Source organism: Anas platyrhynchos, chromosome 11, assembly GCF_047663525.1.
Source record: "Anas platyrhynchos isolate ZD024472 breed Pekin duck chromosome 11, IASCAAS_PekinDuck_T2T, whole genome shotgun sequence".
In the NCBI taxonomy this organism is placed as follows: Eukaryota; Metazoa; Chordata; class Aves; order Anseriformes; family Anatidae; genus Anas; species Anas platyrhynchos.
The window spans coordinates 9,039,089-9,064,335 of record NC_092597.1 but is presented as its reverse complement, the minus strand read 5'-3'; the positions used below and the strand labels follow the sequence as shown (position 1 = coordinate 9,064,335).

At 37.2% G+C, this 25,247-nt stretch overlaps 1 protein-coding gene across 2 annotated transcripts in view; it reads left to right on the top strand.

Annotated features, from left to right (window-relative positions):
* The window catches only part of MTMR10 (myotubularin related protein 10), a 37,799-nt gene extending 13,274 nt beyond the window's left edge, over positions 1-24,525 (top strand). For both annotated transcript variants that reach the window (XM_027466187.3, XM_072043391.1), the window contains exons 4-16: positions 1,271-1,343; positions 3,814-3,956; positions 10,676-10,766; positions 13,226-13,403; positions 13,884-13,971; positions 14,134-14,222; positions 15,074-15,204; positions 15,329-15,398; positions 15,586-15,656; positions 16,591-16,760; positions 18,139-18,309; positions 19,224-19,406; positions 19,936-24,525. In XM_027466187.3, the coding sequence (XP_027321988.2) occupies positions 1,271-1,343; positions 3,814-3,956; positions 10,676-10,766; positions 13,226-13,403; positions 13,884-13,971; positions 14,134-14,222; positions 15,074-15,204; positions 15,329-15,398; positions 15,586-15,656; positions 16,591-16,760; positions 18,139-18,309; positions 19,224-19,406; positions 19,936-20,535 (2,058 nt within the window). In that variant the 3' untranslated portion in view covers positions 20,536-24,525. The remainder of the gene's footprint in view (positions 1-1,270; positions 1,344-3,813; positions 3,957-10,675; positions 10,767-13,225; positions 13,404-13,883; positions 13,972-14,133; positions 14,223-15,073; positions 15,205-15,328; positions 15,399-15,585; positions 15,657-16,590; positions 16,761-18,138; positions 18,310-19,223; positions 19,407-19,935) is intronic.
* Positions 24,526-25,247: the final 722 nt, after the last annotated feature.

The following is a 25,247-nucleotide window of genomic DNA, read 5'->3' as shown; positions in this document are numbered from 1 at the left end:
GAAGTTCATGGGAAAAGGTGAAGCAGGAATTATATAAAAACGTGCTCCTCCTTAAGGAGGAGAATTGCAAGTGTTCCTTTTCTTACACAAGTGTCAAATCAGCAAAGCCTTTAATGTGTCCAAGTTTCTCTGGCATTACTGACAGAGGACAAAGTAACTGTGAAATGAGCTTTCATCATAGATGAGGTGACAACAAAAGGGAAGAAAGAAATCAAGCCTTTGTCAAAGCAGAACATCTGAAATTAAAAGCCTTAATCAGTTTTCTTTGAACAGCACAGCCCATGGTACTGTTTGGAAATCAGAATTGTGAGCTTTTTTATTTTCACTAGTACAGTTGTTTCTGCCTTCATTTTGGGCTTTTCAAAGAAATACTCTATTACATAGGCAAGCTCTGAAAGTAGATAGATACTTTTTCAATATCAGTTAATATGCTTGACAAAAGCTACTTCAAAAAATGAAATCTTCATGACAAGAACTATTCTTTGTCATGAAGGAGTTGTCAAAACTTATTTATCAAATTTGGCTAAATATCTCTGCCTTTGTTCTAATAAGCCAAAGTAGAAGATCCCGAAAGCTTGTTCCTCTGAAAGCAATGTGTCAACGGCTATTGATTTAAGTGCATGTTAAGTACATGTAGGGTTGTTATTGTTCAGTTGTATTTTCCTTCTCTAATCTTTACTGACTGGAATTGAGATTGTTACTGATTTTGTTTTATCTGAAAGTGGTAAGTGACCACCTGCAGCATACTATAATCAAGATGGATTCAGAGCACTCAGTTGTCTGGACAGAAAAGTCTGTACTAGCATTGAGGAATAATTCTTCATATTTAATCTGTTTAATTCTGTTTGATAGTATGAAAAGAAAGCTTTGGGTTTGTCCTCATGAAAGTCAAGTTCATATTTTTTTCTTTCTTATGATTACAGAAATGGAGTTAATAGTAGATGACTACAGTAATAGTTTATATTTACATATATAAATTTACACTTCAGCTCGTTGAATATCTACCAGCAATTTTTTAGGCTAGTAAATTCAATGCAAAAGTGAGATTTTTTTTTTTGTATATTCCACAGGGGTTTGCAGACTTCTGGTGTGCTTTCACCAACACAAGAAAGCATGGTTTCAGTACATCTAATTGCCTGTGAATAGGGAAGGGTGGTACATGTCAGAAAAGTCTAGGCATGCCTGATTTTTATCATTGTTTCTTCAAAGATGTGCTGTGTATTATCTGGTTGAGAACTGCAATTAATAGCTATGAGTTCATGTGTTTCAGAAATTCCATTATAAAAACCTCCTTCTTGGTGAACATGATGTCCCACTAACATGCATTGAGCAGATTGTCACAGGTATGTCAAAAACAGTTAATCAGGATGACAGACTTTAAACTTATTAATTTAAAGCTATTAACTGCTTGTTAGGTTGTGCAGAACTGTTGACACTCGGGGGGGTCTTTAGCTGGGTCTTTGTATTGGTTTTAAATGTAATTGCAGTACTGAATCAGCAGGGGTTCCAGGATAGACACCTGTTAGAGCAATATACATTTTGTTAGCAACCTTTCTGTCTTCCAAACATCTAAATCTCTTCCATTTAAATACACTGGACTGCAAAAAAATGCATCACTTACACAATTTACACATAGCTGGGATATCCCACAACACAGATAGATGTTTGGGTTTTCGATTTTGTCTAACCCTTAGGCAGGTTAGTAGCCAATGGTCCTCCAAACCTACAGATGGTAATGCACCATTAATCTGAAGAAGTAACTAAGCATAATTTGAAGAACCTGTTTTTGATTTGTTACATACTCTAGGCTAACTAGTTTGCTAAAGATAATGTTCTTTGTCTTTTAGCTAAAGAATTTCATTTAGATAATGCATTTTCAAATCTTGATTACAGTAAGAGCTGTTAAATACTTGGCTTTCTAATTGCACTTAATTTACACTTAATGTAAATCATTACTTACCTATAAGTTTTCAGTACCTAAAGTCATCCAGTAATCTGTTTCCACTCTGGAAGTTGGTTTTAATTGCAGTGAAAAGATTAATATATATCTGAGGAAGAACACTAAGAAGAAATGTGGTCTGTTTGTTCTTTTTTTTTTTTTTAAGAAGAGATGCTATTGACCTGTTACATGGTCTTGCCCTGGCCCACATTTATTGTCCTTTTTCAAAATTACCAGGTAGCTGTGACAAAACAGTGCAAATCTGTAGATGACAGTTTTGTGTGGAGAGAGATTTATAAACATGGTGTTGCAGTCTTCTCATTTAACATCTCATACAAACTCCCATATAATAAATTCCCCTAAGTAAGGGGGAAAAGCTAATCAGCTTTGAATGATTGTTCTATTAATTCCATCTTCTCTCATGTGCCATGTGTTGTTCTTGAATGGGAGGGCTTCAGAGGTAACACTCAAGTTTCAGAATAAAAGCCAATGGATTCTAGGTTATTCTTTACTGCATGTTTAGCTAGATTAAACATTCAAATAGCCTGAATGTTTGCAGTTTCATGGGAAGAATGTTAGAAGTTATCTAGGACCCCTTTCTGTTTAGCTTTTCTGTTAAAGTTTGAAGTTCTGTAGAGCAAGATGGCAGTATTTCCTGCCACATACCTGAGGAAATTAGTCTTTGTTCTATTATTCTATTGTTCTTCTGCAGTCTTACACTAATTTTAGTGAAGCATAAGCTTTTACTGACAAGAACTGAGAGAGTTTTCACCAAAACTGCAGAGGAGGTTGTTTGATGGTTGTCACATTCAAGGTGAATAGCTGAAGGTGTATTGATTTTATATAAACAAACAAACATGCACACGGGCCAGATAGGAGCTGTTTCTTTCAGTTGTGCTCCTTGCCCTTTGAGTCTGTGGTCCAGATCTTAACCCAGCAGTTTAGAAAATGCAAGATCCAGCTGAAAGCATAAGGAGCATGAAAGGTGCTAGAGGTGTTTCTGAAAAGAACTGTTAGTCCATCTGAAATGCCTGAAGAAACTGCAGTATAGAAAAAGTAAGCTATAGATAACACTGTTTAGTATTTATAGTGGTTGTTGGCTCCTTGTCTAGCCATAAACTCTCCACCCTTTTCCCAGGAGATGAAAGAGCTTAATGCATAAATGTTTAATTTCCATCCTGTCCTAAAACGTTTGTCTTCTGTTTCATGGAAGTACTTTAGCTTAACCCAGAAGATGCCATAGCTGGCTGGTTGCAGGTAATTCATCATTCAGCAGCTATGTGCCCCAATTTTCCCCTTTACCACACACAAAATCTCTGTGGCTTTTCTGGTGTTTAGTTTTATAAAATTTAATTTTCTCCATTTGAAAAGGAGTTGCACAGGCCAAGAGACACAGCCTGTCTATGCAGGCCTAGGCCACCTGGCAATCTACTATACTTACATTATTGGGTTTTAAGTAAGAAATGCAGCTAGTCTTAACTTGAATGCTTATTTATACATCCAAGTGACAAAACAAACCAAAAAAACGAGCATTTCTGCCAGTTACTGTACATCAGAAGGGCATTGCAGCATATATGATGATCTGTCTGGGAGCACAAATTACTCTTTGAAATACTGAATGTTAATTACTTGTTTATGAAGTTGTCATTGATGCATATAAATAATCCAGACGTATGGGAAACAGTAATTCAGCCACTTGTTTGAAAGGAGACTGATCAACAGGAGGACCTATACAAGCTCTTACTGAAACTGAATAGTTGAATCATACGATTAAATGAGAAACTGCTGATAGCAACACCACCATATCTGTGTTTGAGCCAGTTTTGTGTTGTATACTTACAAAGCACAGTCCAATAACTGTCTTTTCTTTACAGTGAATGACACCAAGAGGAAACAGAAGGTTCTTGGTCCCAACCAAAAACTTAAATTTAATCCAACTGAATTAATCATTTATTGCAAAGACTTCCGTATTGTCAGATTTCGTTTCGATGAAGCAGGTCCTGAAAGTGCAAAAAAGGTATTATATCTTTTTATGAAGTGTTTCCTTGTAGTCATTACATGTAGCAACAGGTATGCTAATAATATTTTGTGTTTTAATAGTGGTGTAGGGGATGGATTTGAAAATTAATTGCATTATATTGCAGCAGAGTATCTAGATTTTAGAGTGAAAATTAGTAGATTTTTAAAAAAATCTAAGATGACATGTAAGATAAACCTACATTTCTTGTAATATGTTATACTTTTTAAAATTACTAACAAGATTTTTTTTAAATACTGGAATCAAAATACTGTGCAACAGCTGTATAACAGTGTTTATATTTCAATATGGAAATTGTTTGATATTTTGACACATTTTCAGCAAGCAGTAACCTTAGTTTAGCCATAGGTAAAGTGTACTATCTTATGTATACTTCTGATAGACATTGCACAGCAAGTTCTTTGATAACCTTTTGAAATGACCAGTTTGTCTAATTACATAAAAATGTGCTTTCTCCATGTAGTCTTAGAGTTGCATGCCTTTTGAGGAGTTACGTCTTTCTGTACACTACTAGAAATTTCATTCCTTCCCCAATTTTAACACTTGTTGCCATAAGTTCCAACAAAGTCTTACAATGTTGTTTAACCTGGTAAAATTCCGGTAAATTTCTGCTGATCAGAGGTGGTTAGGCTACATAAAACTAGCTTGCCAGCCTCCTGGCTCTGTTGTTTGAGTTACATGTCCTCTGACCTCCATGGCACCACACTGTGGCCAAGCACGACACAGCAGTCTTTTTGCAAGGAGTGACCCAATTTGCTTACAGAGGTTGAGTTCCCCTCTCAGTAGGATCAAATTTGAGCTTAACCATGTAAACCCTAAGCACCATCTGCCCAGACATAAGTCTGTTTGCAGTTATCAACTGCGTGATGCCCAATTTATCACTTCTTTGCCTTCTGCTCTCTTACAGAGATCCAGAAGCAGAAACCCAGTTATGAAGCCCACTGTTCTTTCCTTGTTATTTTCTGCATTCCTTCCTTCCTGCCTGCTGGCTTTGTTTGTAACCTTTCAAGTTTGGCAATCTTTCAGCTGTCAATTCCCCTTTTACAGCTTCTCTGAAGTCACCCTGGAGCAGTCTATCTGCAATATCTTTATAGCAACTGTTTCTAATTGGTTGTCAGAGCTAAGAAGAGTGATTAGCCTGTAGGAGGGAGGAAGAGAGTGCAAACTCAGCATCTCATTAACAGTTCTTGTGCTGCACTTCCTCATGCAAGAGAAAAAATTGAAACCTTTTTATAAAGATGCTTGCTTTATGCATTCATAATTACATGGGCTAATGTGATAACTGATAGGAAGAAGAGTTCCAGAGATCCAGAAGGTTCTGAATCTGCAGAGTTATAAGATGGCAGTGGTTGTGACCAAAAGCATAATTCCCCTTTACGAATATCAGAAGGTGGTCACAAGGAATAGAAGAAGACTTGTATAACTTTTAATATCAGTTGTATGGCTAATGCCACAGTTTTGATGTGTCCAGTAGTTTACTGCATCTTTGTTTGGGTGTATGGGAAGCATGCTGTTACTGAGGGGAGATAGTTACCGTAAACTAGTGTTTCTGTAACAACATTATTCTGTTAACATTAAAATACAGTTACCTAAAGCCGTGAGGTCCTTGGATTGGTTTCTCTGTCAGGGTTTTGCTTGTATTATTTTGGTGAACACAAGTAGAATGGTCTTATGTAGCATATTTATTGGAATTGGTTTGTTCTTTCTGGCATAGAAAGGGATTTCTAGCACCACACTCTTGAAAGATTATCTCATTCTGTTCCTGACCTTCAAGTAGTATATATTAGCAAGGTTAAATAAAATAAATAAAAAGGTCATACTCATTTTGGAGCTAGGTATGAAAATCTCCTGAGTGGAAGAAAAAGGAACTGGATAGAATTATGCTTAAACATTATATAAAGATTTTTCTAGGGTGTTCATTGTTGAGAAACTGCAGAGCTCAACTTTTCTGTTGTAATCAAAGAGTTGTGCAGGCTGTAATTTAACTATAATAATGTCCGAAGTAGTTCTGACTCTCAAGGTTTTCAAATAAGAGTCTTCTTCACTTATTAGCTTTAAAATGAAGGGAAAGTGAAGTTAACAGTTAATATTACAATCTGTGTTCAGTAAAGCAAGAGACCCGCACGTTAGTCCTTTATAAATCAGAAATAGCTTCCTTAGTCAAACCTTGCATAAATACTGTCAGGTGTACAAATCAGAACAGGGAGATTTCTCTCTACCTAGATGTAATCCTGGTAATACAAGGGAGTATCGTTCTATAAATGAAACACACTTGGGTCAAAGTGAAATATCTACCTGCTACAATATACACTTCAACCTATGGGAGTATTTGTGCATCTAACTTAATTAGTATGAGAGGCTAGCAAGTGTTCTGTTTAGAGCCATAGGTAAAAAAATAAAAAGGAAAAAAACAGAGCATTATAATTTTTTAAATGAGCTTTAACTATGTGGAAGAATCACAAGGAGAACAAAGATACTAACTTCACATGATCAAGTAATTTCTTTCGAGCACGGTTGCTTGAATGTAATGGAAATACTCATCAGCATTCATTTACATAAGTTTGTGTTGGCAAAGAGAACATAATTGGTTTCTAAGGAAGTAGCTGGGTTTGCAGAACAGGGCAAAAGGGGGAATAACCCCTGCTAATTAGGCTGCTTTACTAGAACAGAGTATTCCTGTTTTGGTAGTAAGTGAAACTATGAATCCAAGTTTAAAAGCAGTCAGACTTCAGATGTTGACTATCTATTGTATTTGATTACATAAATATATACATGATATCTGGGTAATATCAGTAGAATGTTCACTTTTTTTTGCCACGTTAAAGCAGAAATGAAGTGGAAAAACACATCAGATTTTGAGGTGAATTAATTTATTTGAGTGTAAGCTATGAAGATGCTTAAAAATCAGTTCTATTAGAAACATACCTTCAACATTAGCTGCAGACTATACATGCTAAAAAACACTCTCCCAACATTAATCAGTCAAGTAAATATTTCCTCTCTTGTTTTTAATGGATATTTGGGAAACAGGAGTTAAGGAATAATAATGGGGATGGAAACTCACATTCCTCATCGTTTAGCAGTTGGATTCCATTTTGTCTCAAAAATAAAGCTGTAGAGCCTCCAAAGGAAGGAAAGCCAGATGGGTGTGGGAGGAAGTGGAGGATGGGGAAGCACGGGTAAGCAAGTTGGGGAAGTCTTAAGTTAGACAATATGAAAAAAGAAGCATTTCACCTTCCTTAAAGGAAAAGGAATTACTTTTGTTCCAAAAAGCACAACAAACGGGTCAAACTGAAAAATCCTGCTGACTTCTAGCCACTGTAATACTTGATGTTAAACTAAGAAATTAAAATGTATGAATAGATGAAGCTTTAGATCTTAGGACTGTTAAGTGATGGAAAGTGTGCTGCCTTAGTAGGCAAATGAGTCTTGGCAGTGTACCAGAATGGCACACACCCTATAATCTCCTGTTTCCTAAATATATCTCCATTTTTGCAGTCCCTTTCTCTTCTAGAACTCCCTCAACTTTTTTCCTTCAGAGAACTTTTTAAAATGAGTATGAGATCTGTTTCAGTAACACATGCTTAATCAAAACACAAGGAAAATTATCTCAAATCTTGTTTCCCGTGCAATCAATTCTAGTCTTCTAACATGTCATAACACTTGGGATAGAGTGGAACATGTTTTTCCTAATGGTTACAAGGAATAAGATAAAACTGAGAGTTTTGAACAAATGATCCTGACCCTTTCTAATGTGTTCTTTATTATTCCACAAAACTTCTATATTACCTTGTTCTGATTGTTTGTATTGATCTCAGAATGTAATATCTCAATACTTTCTCATGCAATCCCAGTGTATTATATTTTTATGGCCTTTGGAGAGGGATAAAGAAAGCTTTTTTATTTTTCACAAGTAAGCTCATCTGATGGTATTTAAAAAGCCTCTAATAATAATTCTCCTAGCTAGTAGCTAGCAAAATGTTCATGATGGCTAAGGCTGAAAGTCCTGTTATCTGAAAGCTTATTCTTCCAAGAAGACTTGCTGCTACCTGGGAAGATTAAAAATTCTGTCCACGGGACTTGATCTGGTCCTGGTTGCATAAATTCAGAACAGGAATTGCAGTAGTGGGGAAGAATAGCGTGCTTCCAGCAAGTTCATAAGGCAGTCTGTTGCAGGGAAGATGAAATGCAGGGCTCAGCTAATGTAGCACATCTTACATATGAGTGCTCACAATGTTTTTTTCCAAAGAGCGCTAGCAATATTTTGAAGTTCTTGCCCTTGGTAAAATTCCTGTTGAAAAAGAGAAGAGCTTGCCCTGCAAGTATCACCTGTGTTTTGCAGAAAGGCATTGTGCAGGGAACACTGACATAGGGAAATGGCCTTTGTACTATGAAATAGTTAAACCCATTTTCTTTACTGTTTTTTGTAAATGAACTTTCCAACAAGCAGCCTATTCTCTTGTTGCCTGAGCCTAAATATCTTCAGCTTTACACGATTGTAAATTGGCAAAAATACCAAACATTTTTCAGTTTGATATGAGAACATTTCCTGTAAAACATGTTTGCTTTCCTATTTAAAAGCTTCTGCTTATGGTGATAATCTGCTGAGATCTGTGGAATTTGCTTGTCTTTTGATACTTGCTGACAATAAAACTACTATATGAATGTAGTGAGGAATAAAAGGAAAATCTGTATGTCTTTAATGTTTTTTAGTATATATTACCAGAATTTTTCCAAAGTGTAAAATACACACAGCAGTATAAGTAGTAATTTTCTTTTTTTAATAATAGAAATTGGGGTCCTGAACCTGTACTGTAATCTTCAGGTGGACTGCTTCACCCGTGTGGCACTGGTACTTTGAGCTGTATCTGTTCTGGGGAACACCCAGAAAACTTCTCAGCATCTGGGTTCAAGAGCACTGCCATGGTCTCATGTTGTGAACCAGATCCTAATGCATACCATTTCCCAAACAATTTACCCCTCTTAACATGCCACACATGCACATTCTCAAATAAATGAAAGCTATTTTAGATGCTGCCTTTAAAAATAGTTTTACTGTATTTGCATTGTACTGTTTGGCAGCACAATGGCATCCTTTAATGTCTTGCAGTTCATCCTCAAGCCTTGAGACTCGATTAGCATAGCAAAAAGCTTTCATCCTTCATGCCCATAAATGAAGATCGGGAGTAGCTCTATTAACATCAATTACTCTAATGAAAAGTTAATGAGAAAAATGGAAGTCAAAATGTGTATGTATGCAGATCTGCATTTTGCTTCACTGCCACTGACAGACAAAAGCAGTCTGTTAGAAAATGACAAGTATTATGGAATAGCTGTTGTCCTATTACAGTTCTTGAGCTTTTCAAACCTCAAGATGTGTTAAAATTTGCTTGGCTTTTAGTTATTTCATGATAGTTACTACCAGTTTTTACCAAATTGTGGAAATCAGCTTATAAATGTTCATTTGAAAAGTCATGCTCATCCATTTCCCTGCAATACTTTTACTGTTTCTTTCTTAGGAGTACCCTGTCTTCTATAGTGTATTGCAGTTCCATGGTAGCACTGAAAGAAAAGTCAAAGCAACTGTTCTTCTAAGAGTTGATGGGAATTTGTTGTCAGGAACTTTGTGAAAAAATGTTTTAAGCTTGAGTTAGTCTGTAGTCACTGGTTTTATAAATAGCAGGAAATGTCCCCCTCAAAAGTCAGAGTACATAAATATTCAGTGAAGGTTTCATAATGCTACATACGTGGTACATACAAGCTAGTAAAAATGCAGTGGCTTTCTCCATGCAGGACTTGGCATGAATGCACTTTTTGAGTTTTTCCTGTGCCTAAGAGTTTCCTAAGACTATTGCAAAGGATGTGAAGTTTAGACGAGACTCTTCCTTATGCCCCGGCTTAATCTCTGCTGTTCTGAGGATGCATCTTTTATTTGAAATCTCTGCTAAAATTCTCTTCCCAGGGCAGGGCTTGTGACTCAGCCTAGTCAAACCTGATGACTGCATCAGATTGCCAGAGATGGTGCTGGAACTTGCTAAACCCACAGACGTCTAGAAGTGATGGGTGGATTTCTTTTGTGAATGAAAGTGATTCATCTGAGACTGAACCTACATGGGCTAGGCCAAAATTAATTGAAACTGACATCTTGCTGATGTTTCAGTTGGCTATTTCAGTTCTCAAGATCAGCTGGGGAGGGGGAAAGGAGTGATTGCTGGCATGTTTAATTAGTGGTAGAGCCCCTGCACATGACAAGTGGGCTTACTGTAAAAAAACAAGTTCTATTGAAAATGGAGATGGAGAATCTCCTGCCTCTCACTCAGCTGATAAACTACAAGTGACTAACACCAAGAAAATACCTCCCACCACTTGCAAGTAGCTTAGGGAAGAAGCTCTTCTTAATTGCCAGACAATTTGCTTTTTGCTTACATTCATTAATGCCTTTCACAATTTGGGAACACAACTTAATGAGATGCAGAACTGACATAGGTCCTGGAAGTCTTCAACATGCAACCTCTGTTTTTCCCTTCAAATCAAGTATGGAAATTGAACGTTAGAAACTGGTTTTCCCTTCAAATCAAGTATGGAAATTGAACATTAGAAACTGGTTTTAGCTTTTGCTCTGCAAAGTTAATACTGCCATAATCATGAGCAATAAATGTTATGTATATAAATAATACTAATAAACATTTATTTCCTAGGTGTGCCTTGCCATAGCTCATTATTCTCAGCCAACAGATCTTCAGCTTCTCTTTGCATTTGAGTATGTTGGAGAAATATATCATAATCCAGGTAAGTATGAAAATACCTTATTTTCTTCTGTTTCACAATCTGTAAGCTTAGTAAGTCATCTATCCAGAAACAATAGCAAAAAGCTTTTTAGGCTTTCTCTGGGGGCAAGTAAATTGGCTTGTCATGCAGCCAACCTCTTACTTTTGGACTTAAGTGAGTTGTTGTGATACACTTTAAAGACCAAAATCAAAAGCAGTGTCTGTACTCTGAAACAAAACTGCCAATGTCAGCATGAGTGCTCATATTTCTCCATTCACACTTCGATCCTCCTATCGGTGTATTAGTCTGTAGCGGTACTCTAGGTGCATAGCTGATGTCCCATCAGGCAGGCTTGTTTACCTGCCCTTCTTTTGGGAATAAGTTTCTCTTCTGGTGGTATTGCAGGAGGATTTGTGCAGCTTGGGACTCCATACCTCCTTTCCTAGAGGCTTACTAGGCAGTTCTTCCCACTCAAAACCTCCACCACCCCTGCTGAGTTGGAGCACACCCTCTCTGCTCAAGGCCAATCTCCAACTGAACCCTGTCAGTTAGGTAAGCCTGAAAAAGATGCCTTTGGAACTTGATTTCTAGTGTAATGCTGTGCGGTCACTGCTTAGTGTTCCCCAGCCAATACACAGCTGAAAACCATCAGTTTTAGCATTCCAAGCCTCCAAATAGCAGAAGTACCATTGATGTAGATCTGTGGTACAGAAATATTTACTCAGGAGCTGGCATTAGAAATCATTGTTACCAAATTTGAATGTTGTGGAATTATGAGCTCAGACATTCAAATTTGTACAAAAATGCACATTTCTCATGCAGATGCCTACATGACTGCCTTATGCATGCACAAGGATAATGGTGCATGTGATTATGTTGCATACATAATTATATACATATAGTATCTTACCTGCTAAGTCTTGGGTGGTAATTAAGGTCCATGTATGTTAGCGTTACAAAGTACTAAGGAGGAAGGCAATTTGCAGATAAAATGGCCATAAAGTGGTAAAGTAGCATGCGAACAAAATGTTGGTCTGTCACAAAGTTGCCTTAAAACGTCCTTAAAATGCTATTTGATATATGGAAAAAAATCTAGGGGACGAATTATGCAAGGTGGGTAAAAAATGTTGTTCTCTGGAGCTGCTGGTCAGAATGTCAAAAGCTGGTTGTTCTGCTACGCTGTAGTTGCTGGAGGAAAGAGCTTGAAATACTTTAGTGGTTGTTACTGTTTTTAATTTAAGTTTCCACGTGATAAAGTGAACCATGGTGTTTGTTGCACGGATCTCTGGCTTTGCCCTTACAATTCCAGCACTGTGTTTTATAACTCACTATTCCTGATAGCCCTGATAAAGTAGAAGTTGAAATACTGTCATTGTGCTTCTTGGGGAGTGTAATCAGCCTGCATTGCTCTGGTGTGTATGGACAGTGTTTTTTCCCAGGATATGTTTGATAATTATATATCCTGCTATTAAACAGTAAAATTCTAACGTTATCTTCTAGTACTGGTATTTCTCTGGATACTAGGTACTTCAGTCTGAGTTCAGTATAGCTTTCTTCTGAAAAATACCGAAAGTAGTCTGAGTTCTGAATTGGTAGATACTAGAAAGTAGAAAATACACAGTCACTGAGATGACAGCAGAGCCCTAACCCTCTGTTCTGCTCTGTCTGGACAGAGTTTACATCTATACTTCCATCTTTACAACTCTTCCTAAAAATAGGAACTTTCCTGCTGGAGATTTCTGGGTTGAGCCCCACTTGATTTCACCTTCATCTTTAGATTTACTCCAAGTATCAAGAAACAAAATGCAATGTCCTTTGACACAGCTGACTGCCTCCTTGGCACCTAAAGCATGATCAACAAAGGGGATCTTCTGTATTACTAAGAGAGCTTGTAATTGATTTCCTTGGTCCCTAGCCACAAAATGGTAGTTAATATATAAATATATTAACTACCTGGATATAAATATACATGTGTATGCACACACACACACACACATATATAGCAGATGTATTAGGAAATATACCTTATCAAACAGTCTTTGTCATCAAGTTGTTTTCCTTTCTGTTGATAGAGCAGTAATTTATAAGGAAAAGCTGTTGAAATTATGTACCATTTGTTTTACTTAGAAAATAGTTAATTAAAGGGTAGCATATAAAGGCTAGATGTTTTTAAAACCCTGGTAAGGGGCATGTTGAAGAGAGAAGTCCCGTGACTGAACATAACACTTGTTCCTGAGCATTAACATGTCCTGCTTTTTACAAAGCAGCACAACATACCAGCTTTACGTTGTTTCTCTGTTGGAATTGCAGAAGAAAAGTACATTTGCATCTTCATGTATTGCCGAGCTGTCATTAAACCACAGATCTGTTTTAATACAAAAATAGGCAGTGTCAGTCCTGATGCTAATGGTTTGCTCTTATAATTAGGAATATTTTTCTTTATTTTTTTTAATGTGCATTGATGAATTTTCTTTTCCTAGCAAAGAAGGTGAACGGAATAGACCCAGGAGGTGGTGGTGGTGGCAGCATCGGCAGTGCCACTGGTCAGCAGACACCTTTGTTTGAAACTTACTCTGATTGGGATAGAGAAATCAAAAGGACAGGTGCATCAGAGTGGAGAGTTTGTTCAGTCAACGAAGGTTATATGATATCTACTTGGTAAGTTTCTGCTATAATGCAAGTAAGCATAGAAGAAAACAAGACAATTTAACTGTCTTTTCCTGTCTCTTCTAACAAAGTCTCCATACTATCTGACTGTACACTTTAACTCCTAAATGTGCCACTGTCTGGAGAGGCCCTTGGTTGGAAGATCTTGCAAGTGTTGTCTCTAGAAGAAATGTCATGTTTTGTGAATATATGGTCCCTGTTGCTTCCCGTTTTCCAGCATCTGTTGCTTTCGTGCTTTTGTACTTCTCTCTGAAACATGCACGTTTCTAAACAATTTTTTTTGTTTACAAAAAAACATTTGAGCTGTACAGATGACATGTAAGAGATATACAGTACAGCCAGTTAGCACTGTGGTATTAGGGTTTGGTGCATTATAGTTTAACAGAGCTGATAAGACAGCATTGCAACAAGAGAAAAGCTGATAAAATACTTAAGTAAAAGTAACCTTTTCTACTGTATTTTTTCCCCAAGTCTCCCAGAATATTTTGTGGTCCCATCTTCCTTAGCAGATCAAGACCTTAAGCTATACTCCTACTCTTTCATTGGGAGACGAATGCCAGTAAGTATATTTTTTATTCTGTTGCTGTTCTTAATCATCATGCCATGTTAATATTAAAGATATGCATGCCAATTAACACAGCTTTATGTGCAGCATTAAGGAAAAAATAAAGGAATTAACACAAACCTGCTCTTTTGTTGTTTTATGTTTTTCCCATATTAGGTATGGTCCTGGAATCATCCTAATGGGAGTGCCCTTGTAAGAATGGCCAACATTAAAGATGTATTGCAGCAAAGAAAAATTGATCAAAGGTAAACAGTTGAAGCTATTCTTTTATCAGACATGGTATAGAGTAAGTGGTGATTATGTGCAATATTCAGCAGCATTTTGTAACTGAAAGGATAGTTAATGTTGCAGTGCAGTACCTTTTGAGAAACTGTCCTCCGAGTACAGTTGTAGCACAATTTCTGTTCAAGGTCCACTTCAGTTGGAATACTGAATAATTTTTCAAGTTTTAAGTGATGTTTATTATTTAGGTAGCTAGTCTTTCAAGTGACAGAATTTATTGATTGAAGGATTGGATGAGTATTGATGATACTGTGTTAAAACTTATGTTCGTGGGGAATTCCTTACCTGCTTCAGAGAAACACAGAAAAATTATTTCTTTACGGCATTCTACAGATCTAGTACCACAATACACGGAGTCTTTTTGTAGATGTTGCATTGTGTGTGTTAGGCTGGTGCTACAAGTTTTATTTGAAACCCTGTCAGATTTCCTGGCTTTATATACTGCGTATATGCTCTTGTTTATTTAGCCCAGACAAATCTTTATAAAAATTGTGGAAAAAATAAAAATTGAATAGAGCTGTTTAACCTGTAACTCTGCCTGAGGTTTACATTTCCCAGAAGCGTTCTGATGGTCCAGCCTTTCCATTTTTTGTTTTGTAACTTGCAGATACCAAGAATGTTTTAGCCACTAGCGTTACAGCAGGAGGAATATTATCTTCTTAATGCTTTTTTTTTCTCTTTTTTTTGGAATGAAGTTGCATGTTCTATGTGTTTTTAGTGTTTTGCAGTTACAGACTTTGCAATGATTTGTTAAAGGCTCTTTCCCCTCTCCAATAATAAAGTGACCTTTTAAAAATTATTTTTAACAACATAGGATTTGTAATGCAATAACTCGAAGCCATCCTCTGAGAAGTGATGTTTTCAAATCTGATCTGGACAAGTGTCTCCCCAGCATCCAGGAAATCCAGGCGGCACATATCAAACTCAAACAGCTGTGCGTTAATGGTATGCTGAACTGTCCTTCTTTCATGGCAGTTATTTTCTCAAAATACAACAATTCTAATAGATCTGGCTAACAGGCATGGTTACATGAAGTCATTTTGCAATGTTACTGCTTTCCTTGTTGCAGAGCCCTTTGAAGAAACAGAAGAGAAGTGGCTATCCTCACTGGAAAATACTCACTGGTTAGAGTATATCAGGTTTGTACCATTGGTAGAGCGATGGTTCATGAGGTGTGAAAAACTTCCACCGGTGTAAGTAAGCAGTGAATCAGTTGAATGATTTGCTATTTTAATGAACTAGGTAAATATAACTATGACTAATTTTTTTCTTCTATAGCGTGAACCTATAATATTAATTGTTGTATCACTTTCTGTTCCCATCCAGATCATTTCTTAAGCATTCTGCTGAGCTTGTATATATGATGGAGTGTAAGCATGTTTCGGTAGTTCTACAAGGTAATACAACCATATAGCACGCAACAATTCTTTGCATTAATGACATAATGTAGATGAATAATAATCAACTGTAATCTCTATACATAACAGTCATCTATTCTAAATATCTTAAGCGTTTGAACAACTGAAAAAAGGATAATTTTATTATGTATCTTGGCTGTAGTATCATACCATAGAATCAAAGGACTGTTTCACTTTGAGTCTTTTTGTTTCTTTCTCTGGTAATGATATGATAGAGTCCAAACTTCAGGGTGAACTTTTGTACTGTCACAATTAGGCTAATATTCCTTGCATAAGCAATATCAGTTTTATTCAGAGATCCCATGTAGTAGCTGGTAGCATTTCACTAACATTGTTTGCTGTTGTGTAAGAGCAAACATGTTAAAAAAAAAAAAAAAAAAAAAAGAAAGAAAAACTTGCTGATACCTAGATCAGAAATTCTGTAATTTCAGCTCATATATGACACTTTCCCCATATTGGCTCACTAGCTTGCCAAAAACTGATTCAGGGAAGAAAACATGATAAAACTTTTCCAGCAACGTGATCACCCTCCTTCTTAGCATATCTTGTAAATACCAGGCTTTCCAGTGAGTATTTTAGTTCTTTATCAATGTATTGCTGTGCTTGATACTGCAGCAGGAATCTTTACTATGGAATGAGTCTTGGTTGGTTGGTTTTTTTTGATTTTTATCTACCTTTTTGTGAGAACAATTACAGCAATGAAAAGCACATTATAAAATAAATTGTTATATATTTTTTTAAAAAAATATAATTATAATATAATTTTTTTTAAAATATATGTATAATATTTTTAAAAAAAGCAATTCAAAACTAAATGCAGTTGCCACTTTTTGTTGAGATTCCGTATATAGTGTTTGTGTGCGTATATACATATACTGTACATATGTACACACATTCTGTATGTTATTCACAGAGGAAGAGGGACGGGACCTGAGCTGTCTTGCTGCTTCTCTCATTCAAATCATGCTGGATCCCTATTTCCGAACAATTGTTGGATTTCAAAGCTTGATACAGAAGGAATGGGTCATGGCAGGATACCAGTTTTTGGATAGGTGTAACCACTTAAAAAGATCTGACAAAGAGGTAAAGTTAATGGTAATTGTATGTGACAAAAGTACCTGGTCAATATCATCCTGAACATTTGTTCACACAGAAATCTTAAGTTACAAATATTTTTCACACTTTCAAATCTCAGGAAGCTTATGTTAGAGAAAATGCGTCTTTGTCCAGGGTAAAGATAAATATTCTTTATCTGTTGTAGCCACGTGAGAATCAATGACAAACCAGGTGAAATCGGATGTTGCTGGGATTTTTTGTTGTGGCAGTGTTACACATGAAAAGGTCAAACTGTTGCAAATGTTAGCACACCCCACAGTTTAAACTAAAATTAAAGGGGTTTAGGCGTGTATTGGGAGGGGGCTGTTTTTGTTGTTGTTGTTTTTTCCAAGGGTATGTTTTCATCCCTGTTTTTTTTTTTGGTTTTTTTTTTTTTTTGGAATGCCAAGTCATAGCAATATGCAGTATTTTTCAAAGTATTGAGCTGATAGAGAAACGCTGGAGCTTTATGAATTACGATGCACGGCTGACAAACAGATTAATAGAGGGCAACACAGTGCTTGATTTTCAGTATGTCTAGGTAGTTTTATGGTTATTTGGGCTCTTCATTACAAAAGAGAGACTTTTAATTGCAGTTGAAAAAATAGAGGGACCAAGGTTAGCAGTCTTCATCAGGGACAAAGCCCAGGAGTAACAGAAAAACTGTATCTGCAGAGAGGGGAGCCAACAGATGAACTGCGAACACTGAGTGGTAAACAGGAAAAACAAACAAAAGAAACTGAAGTATCAAGGGGTAAATAATGAGAAAGCATTGACTTGACTCTAGGAAAGGATATACAAAAGAATGAAAGTGGCAAGAGGAAGTATTTTTAAAGTTTTGTATAAATTATAGTTTATACTTTTGCCATTCGTGGGCAACCATGGAAATAGCAAGAAAGTGTATTGAGTAGTTAATGTGGCTGAATCACAAGCTCCAAGTATTTCTAACAAGAAGGAAGTATAGACATTGTGAAAATAAGGCCGAGTAGTAAGGAAGTGTCATGGAAGGACTAATCTGGAAATTACAAGGGACACAGAAGATAATAGAAAGCATTTTTGCAGCTTTGTGAGTAAGAAAGAGAGCCCAGGAAAGAATTGATTGACTTCTTAAAGAGAAGAGGAAGCTGTGGAAAATTAACACTGAGAAAGTCAATTGGCATAGTTGCTTGTGGAAGTGGCTGAGTAGGAATACAGGAGATTATAATTACATAAAATCATAAAAAATGCAGTCCTCCAGACAGTCCACCCTGCTGAGGAATGTACCAGAGATATGGCTAAATACCCTGAGGGGAGCACTAACTGCAAAGAAAATGGCATGACTTGGGAAAGGCTTTTACTAAATCTAATTCCCTGTTTCTCTTTCCAGTCCCCTTTGTTCTTGATGTTTCTTGACTGTGTTTGGCAGCTGCTAGAACAATACCCAGCAGCCTTTGAGTTTTCTGAAATGTACTTGACCATATTGTACGACAGTGCACGTATCTCATTGTTTGGCACTTTCCTCTTCAATTGTCCACACCAACGAGTAAAGGAAAGCACTGTGAGTATCAAGTGTTACATCTACTTTTCAATTAAGAGACTTCAGGTTGCTGTTCCGGAAACACCGTCATCTAAACCAAATGGCATTCCTTTGTGTTTTTCAAAATGTATTTCAAAATACTCAGCTCCCTAGGTTAATATGATCAGAATGTCCTTCCAGGTGAGCTTTGCATGCACAGTAACAGGATGTTCAAGAAAGCAGTCAATTGAATTTTTATTTTTATTTTTTTCAAAAAAGCTTTTTGTTATTGTGCATTATTATTTGTACCTTAAGAAACAGATTTTTGTCTGGAGTTGATAAAGCAGAATGACAGGCAATAAACAGAATTTCACATTTCAGGCAAACTTTGAAGTCTCTTGATATAATTGTTTAAATAGTTGAAAAAGCTGGAAGAGAATGTGTAAAGTCCAAAGCACAATGAAAGTTTATATCAAAATATTTGGTAAACTAACACCTGAATATTATTTTTGAAAACTAGAGTTGATCAGAACTCTGTGTAGAAAATTTTTAGTGGCTGATACAAGTACAAATGAGCAAATTTTGTTAAGCAGCTTCCTGTTAAAGTTGCAGGTAGCAACCTTATGAAGAAGCAGAGCACAAGGACCATTAATGTATTCTCAGAATAAAGAGTTTAGGGGTTTTAGAGTAAACAAACCAAAAATTTAATATAATCAAAACATATTTTTGCCAAGTAAGCATTAGTCCCGTGTCTCCATTGCACTAATAAAAAGCAGGGTACAGCCGTTTCCTCTAGCAGCAGACTGTCTTGCTGCTTTGTTGCTTTCATCTGTAACCCCCTTAGATTATGTCTCTGCTCTTCCTTACCTGATGATTATTCACTGTTTTATAGTTTAATTTTATGAATAAGTTTATTTTGTTTGATTTATATTGTACTTGAGTGTTACTTCTTGCAGGAATTTGCCATAAGCAAAAATATTCAGCTGGGTGATGAGAAGGGCCTCAGATTTCCTTGTGTTTGGGACTGGTCTCTTCAGTTTACAAGCAGGGATCGCCTGCTCTTTCACAACCCCTTGTATATCGGGAAGAGCGCACCGTGTGTACAAAATGGAGCAGTGAAAACTTTTAAACGCTCAAAGGTAACTATGGCGTTATCTGTCTGCGGACCGTTTCTGCTTAAATATAAGATGTGAATGCTTAAAGATGTAGAGTTATGTGGTGTCTTACACCCTCTCTTTAGCAATAGGAGTGTTTTTTTACTCACAGCCTAAAGAAAAATTACTCAGATTTCTATAGATGCAAAGACTGCAATTGTTGAACCTCGCATTCCAGGGCATTTTTGGATATGCCTGAACTGGCTGCCAACAGCTCCGTTATTTCACCTGTGGAAAAGTGGTGACACGCCTCTTTCTTTTCCTCAGAGCTGTCAACTTTGTCGGTGAATACTGATTAATTCAATCATTCATTGCTCTAGAAAGTCTAGGAAACAAGTATTTCCTTGTCAAGGCCTTAAGTAGCCACATTGTTTGGTCTGTGAGCCATGCAGTGGTGACTCATGAGCGTCCAACTATTTAAAGGTCACATCATTATCTGGATGAGGCATCGTAGAAGCTCAGGGAGATCTGCTGTTGAAATGAGCATAAAATTGCTGGTATTTATTTTCTGCAGAAAAACTACAGCTCAACTTTGCGAGGTGCCCCCCCTGTGTTAAAAAATGGAATCATCAGTGACCAGGAGTTCCTTCCAAGAAGAAACTCTCTGATACTAAAACTGAAACCAGACTTTTTACAGCAAACGGAGAGTCAGAGTAACAGTATGGAACAGTACTTCAGAGACTGGTTTACGAAGCCTGTTGATTTGCACGGTGTGATTTTACCCCATATCTCTGGAACACAAATAAAACTCTGGAAACTGTGCTACTTCCGCTGGGTTCCTGAGGCCCAGATTAATCACGGTGGCTTCATCACTGCTTTTCACAAAGTTTCTTTGCTGGCAGATGAAGTGGACATGTTAAACCGGAACCTCCGACAGTACAAAAGCAACTCTTCTTTGCAAGGTAGCTGCTCAGAACTGGATCAAAGCAGAATGTACTTCAGAGCAAATGGTTTAAACGACACCACTGGGGCCCCAGACTTTCTCTCCTCTTCTTTCCCATTTTCACCTGTAGGGAACCTGTGCAGACGGAGCATTCTGGGAACACCTTTAAGTAAATTTTTAAGTGGTGCCAAAATTTGGCTATCCACTGAGACGCTTGCAAACGAAGACTAAGATGATGTGATGATTTAAAGGCTTGGGGAGAACATAGCATATCATTTTGTCTTTTCTAATTTAACACTGCTAAATGCGGCATTGAAAGCTGTAATAATTTTATATACAAGAATTTCGTAAGTTTTGCACAAATATTTAAAAGCAAAGCGAGTCGTGCTTCTAATCGCACAATTTTGTCTTCAGTAGTTCTCATCTACATGTCTTGTTTGGTTTCTGGTTCCTAATTCATTCTGTGTTTTTGGGGTTTGGCTCATTATATACGATCGAGCATTTGTAATGCTAATTGAAAGGCTTGGTGCAGTCATTACTGAGGGTTGTTTGAAATACCTGTTGTCCCAGATAGTGACTGGAGTGACTTTGTGTCAAACAGACTGACAAATCAAGGTAGTTAGATGCAGCAGACACAAACTGACAACTGAAATCTGGGAACAAACTATTTCATCACATTTCCTTTTCAGGAAGAATATGTGTGAACATATGGACTAATGTTCTGTGACTTGATCACCCTACATACGTGCATCCATGGGGGGAGTGTTCCCTTTTCTTTGTCTCCCCAAAACACATCCATTAACAATCAGTCAGATTTGTGCTCTTTGTCAGGAGCTTGACTTTAGGCTATAGGAATCAACTTCAGGACAATGCACTGTTAAACTTAAAACATTTACTGTACATACGGTATCATAGTAGCTTTAGAAGTGCCTTTAATCGGGAGGAAACTGTAGCAGGATTTACTCCGATGCAGCTACCCACCCATCCACCCCTGGCCTTTCTACAGTCAATTTTTCCGCCAAGTTCTAGTTCCACCCTCTGCCTTTCCCTCCCCATTTCTGGAATAACAGAAGGCTGGCTTAGGAGACAGTAGGGTTTTTTTCCTCTCAAAGTTTAAGCTCATTTTTAAGTTTCATAAGAGCCTCGTTTTTTTTCTTTAAGCACCTGAAATACTCACCATTGTATCCCTGCACAGATCTGGATCCCTGACAACCCCTCTCATAGCTCTGTTTCAGGATGAAGTAGCTTTCAGCAGAATTCATACTTAAGCCCTGCAGGGTTCCAGAAATGAGGCTGTGCTCTTAGTGGCTAAATCACCGAGGGGTGCTGGTGCTGTTGTCACTTTCGAACAGGGCTGGAAGAAGAGTGGTTAGCAGTGCCTTCTTTTTTTTACGTACTCCTAGCACACGCGAACAGCATAGTGGACAAGCACAGCTTGAGGGAATTAAATCCAACAGCCTCCCTCTGCCTAATGCAGCAGCTTCCTCACTGCTCTTAAATCTTTTAAATGCCACTCACTGTCAGATGCTGAGTGAAAAACTCTCAACTTTCTTAGGGAGAAAAATGAGAGTGAAGTGCACTGGGGTGGAGGGGGATAGTGGTGTGTCATTCTCACAGGTTAAGGCATTGGTGGAGGACAAGAGAGTGCTTCTGTTGAGTACCTGCTTTTAACAGTGAGTCTTCCTTTTATATTAACTGATTTTTACGTAAAATGCAAAAACTCTTAAACTGATGGTGAGCCTCTCTTCAAGCACCAACTTGCAGGTTAAGGCTCTGAAGGCCTTGTATGAAGCTATTCTCAGTTATGGAAAAAAAAAAGTTTGACGTTCATACCCACTATATTGTGGTGGGAAAAAAAAAAAAGGCAGGGGAATAAGATTTGGAGCTGTTCATTTGTCTATGAAACCAAACACTGGTCTTCAGCACAGCCTGTATCACAATAATAAGGGTTTTGGATGTCTCAGATTGCTCATGTATTACAAGTGCCAACTTTGTGCTAGAAAGTCTGGTGCATACAGGACTGTATTTTCTGAAAATTATCCAAACTGCAAAGCTGTTGAACAGTGGGTATGCTGCATTCTCACACTGCATTTGGTCTGGTGGGGATAGGAGGCAGTTTCATTTTAAAGGTGAGCTGATATAAAAGAGGAGAAAGAAAAGACTTCCTTTTTTTAACTAACCAAACCCCCCAAAACCTGTTGTTATGCAAAGAAGCAGTGTGTGTGTGCACACGCATGTGCACACATGCACATTATGACACAACGCCAGATTGTTTCTGGTCAACTGTTTGTGAGGAAAAAACGTGTATTCACCTCAATTGCCTAATTATGCTGCAAGATGGTTTAAGCATGTTATATGGTCCACAAACTAGTTCTGTTTATTTACAAGCTTGTTGAAGCAGTCAACTAACCTGTTCGATTCATTATTCAAATGGTTGTATTAGTTTGCTTTTGTATTTTTTTTTAAACTAGCTTACTGCTTTCCCTGGCCTGATACTTGACATAAAAGACCTCAACCTGTGTGCTTAGTGTATTTTGGTACCAGTTCTTCCTCTCTGTTAAATTACAGTTAAAAATATGCTTTTTTTTTTTTTTTTCCTTAAAGGTAAAACTTTGTTTGGTTTAAAGGTACCAAAAATGTGTAAATAAATTACTCCACACAGGCAGCTGGTGGAATAAAAAAAAATAAATAATAATGTTAAGCTAGTACCCGTTAGGGAAAAATGGGTACTATATTTAAACAGGATTGACTTCTTTGTAAGGAGATTTCAGAAATTTTTACATTTCAGTTCTAAGATGTGTACAGATGCTGCAGATGGTCTTTGTACTTTATATTGTTATATATATATATAGCATTGGGGGGGGGGGGGGCTTTAAAAATAATATGCCTTTAAAATAAAACCTTTCTAAATGCCTATTTGCCAAACAGACTTGAAAAGTAATTTCACAAAGTTCAAAAAGGGGAGTTAGGCAGGTGAGGCTGGGATGGTGATAAGCGTGGGGAAGGAGCGGTGGGGACCCCCTTAATACGTGGCTGAGGGGGCACAGGGAGGAAGGGAGGAATTGTCCCGAAAAATACAGACAAGGTTCTGCTTCCTTGTGTTTGCATGGGCCTTGCCCATGAACAAACTACTGTGTGTGTGTGTGCGCATGCATGCCTGTGGATGCTGTTTCTTCCCCTTAAGTTAAACAGATTTTGTTTTGTTTTTCTTTTTAAACACAGGTACTAGAAGTTAATTTTAAAATATTTCCCACTCTACACAGTTGCCTTATTGTCAGTAGGGACTGCTCTAAATGTCTTTAATAGCTTTCAAAAGCATTTTTGGGGTGTGAGTACTTATCTTTAACTTCTGTGTACAAAGTACTGACATACAAGTGTATATATGTGTGTGTGTGTATATATGTACACGTTTTCAAATTATAATTCTGTTCACTGTTTCAACATACTAAACTGTTAATGCCATTTTGATGCTACCAGAATAGAAAAACTACCAAGAAGCTCATCTTTTTTGTCTGTTTCTAAAAAAAAAAATATATGTGCACTATTTTGGCTGTTACTGGCTGTTATAATCATGATTTTTTTTTGTAACTACACTGTAAACCATGCGGGGGGAAATATGAAATGCTGGTTGATATGGTTAACGTGTACCTCCAGTATCACTAATTACTGCTAGGTAAAGATTACTGTAGACTTAGTAATCATGGTGGTACAACTTTATTCCCCATTTACTGCCATGTATCAAAGAAATTCCTTTCATTCCTGAAATGCATTGAAAAGTGTGTGTTTGTGTGTATACAGATAACCAGGCCTGCACATGTGTTTAATGTGCACCTGCCTGCAATACCACTTTGCTTTTAACTGCCTTGTATTTTTAATGAAGATGTAGCAAGTGGGGCAAAGGTTTTGGCTTATGCTCAGACAGAAAGAAACAATAAAACCAAAAAATTTCTAACCAACAGTTAAGCAAAGGATGAGATCTTAAATTTGCCTCCACCATAAGAGACAGAAATCTGTACCTCAAATTGCTCTAGGCAGTAGGTTTCTAATGCTGTTGCTGTGATGGCTTAGAGTTCACTATTTCAACTGAAACTAAAACCTTTGTGCCTGATAATGATTTATTGAGTAAAGTAGCAGTGCCAGGAAGATTATAAAATCCTGATGCCGAATTGTGAATGTGAAGTAAATTAGACTAAATAAAAGTTCATACCTTTCCACAGTGAACTTCAGGTGGCTTTCTTTCACTTCCTCTAATGGAACAAAAACTTGTATTTGTTTTTTTTCCCCAAGAAAAGCACAGACACTGTGCTGTATGAAAAATGATTAAGAAAAAAAAAAGTGCAGCTGATCTTAATTTCTCACTACATTCTATAAAGGTGTCAGCTATTTGTATGATAAACAGAATATCTGTTATCAGACAAACGTGGCATGAGAATGAAGACTCCAGGGAAAAGCTGTTGGCTACATGTTAAAATTGAGACAGACCCACTGCATTTTTCATGTCTTAAAAAAAGGACTTGGCTTTTGGTTCCATTTCAATTGACTCGCTTCTCTGTGAAGGAGCATACACATCCGTTTATGTAGGGCAATACTCACTATGATGAATGATGTGCAAACGAGTGCTGCAACCTATCTACTACCAGAAACACTTCCCCTTTTTGCAGATAACACATTGCAGATCACACGTATGTGTGAGACACAAGGAACGATTAAGCAAGCCTTTCAGTTATAGCAGCAAATTAAATTAGCACTTATACACACACATACCTTACTCTATGCTATCATTTTGACCTTTTTTATATTAAAATGAGAAATTGGAATACAGAATATGAAGTAGGGACAATTGGAGACCCATGCTGGTCCTGACATCCTGGGAGAGGAGGTGAGCATGAAACCTGCACAACATAATGAACACGCTCAAGCTACCAAGGCAACATGGAAACGAT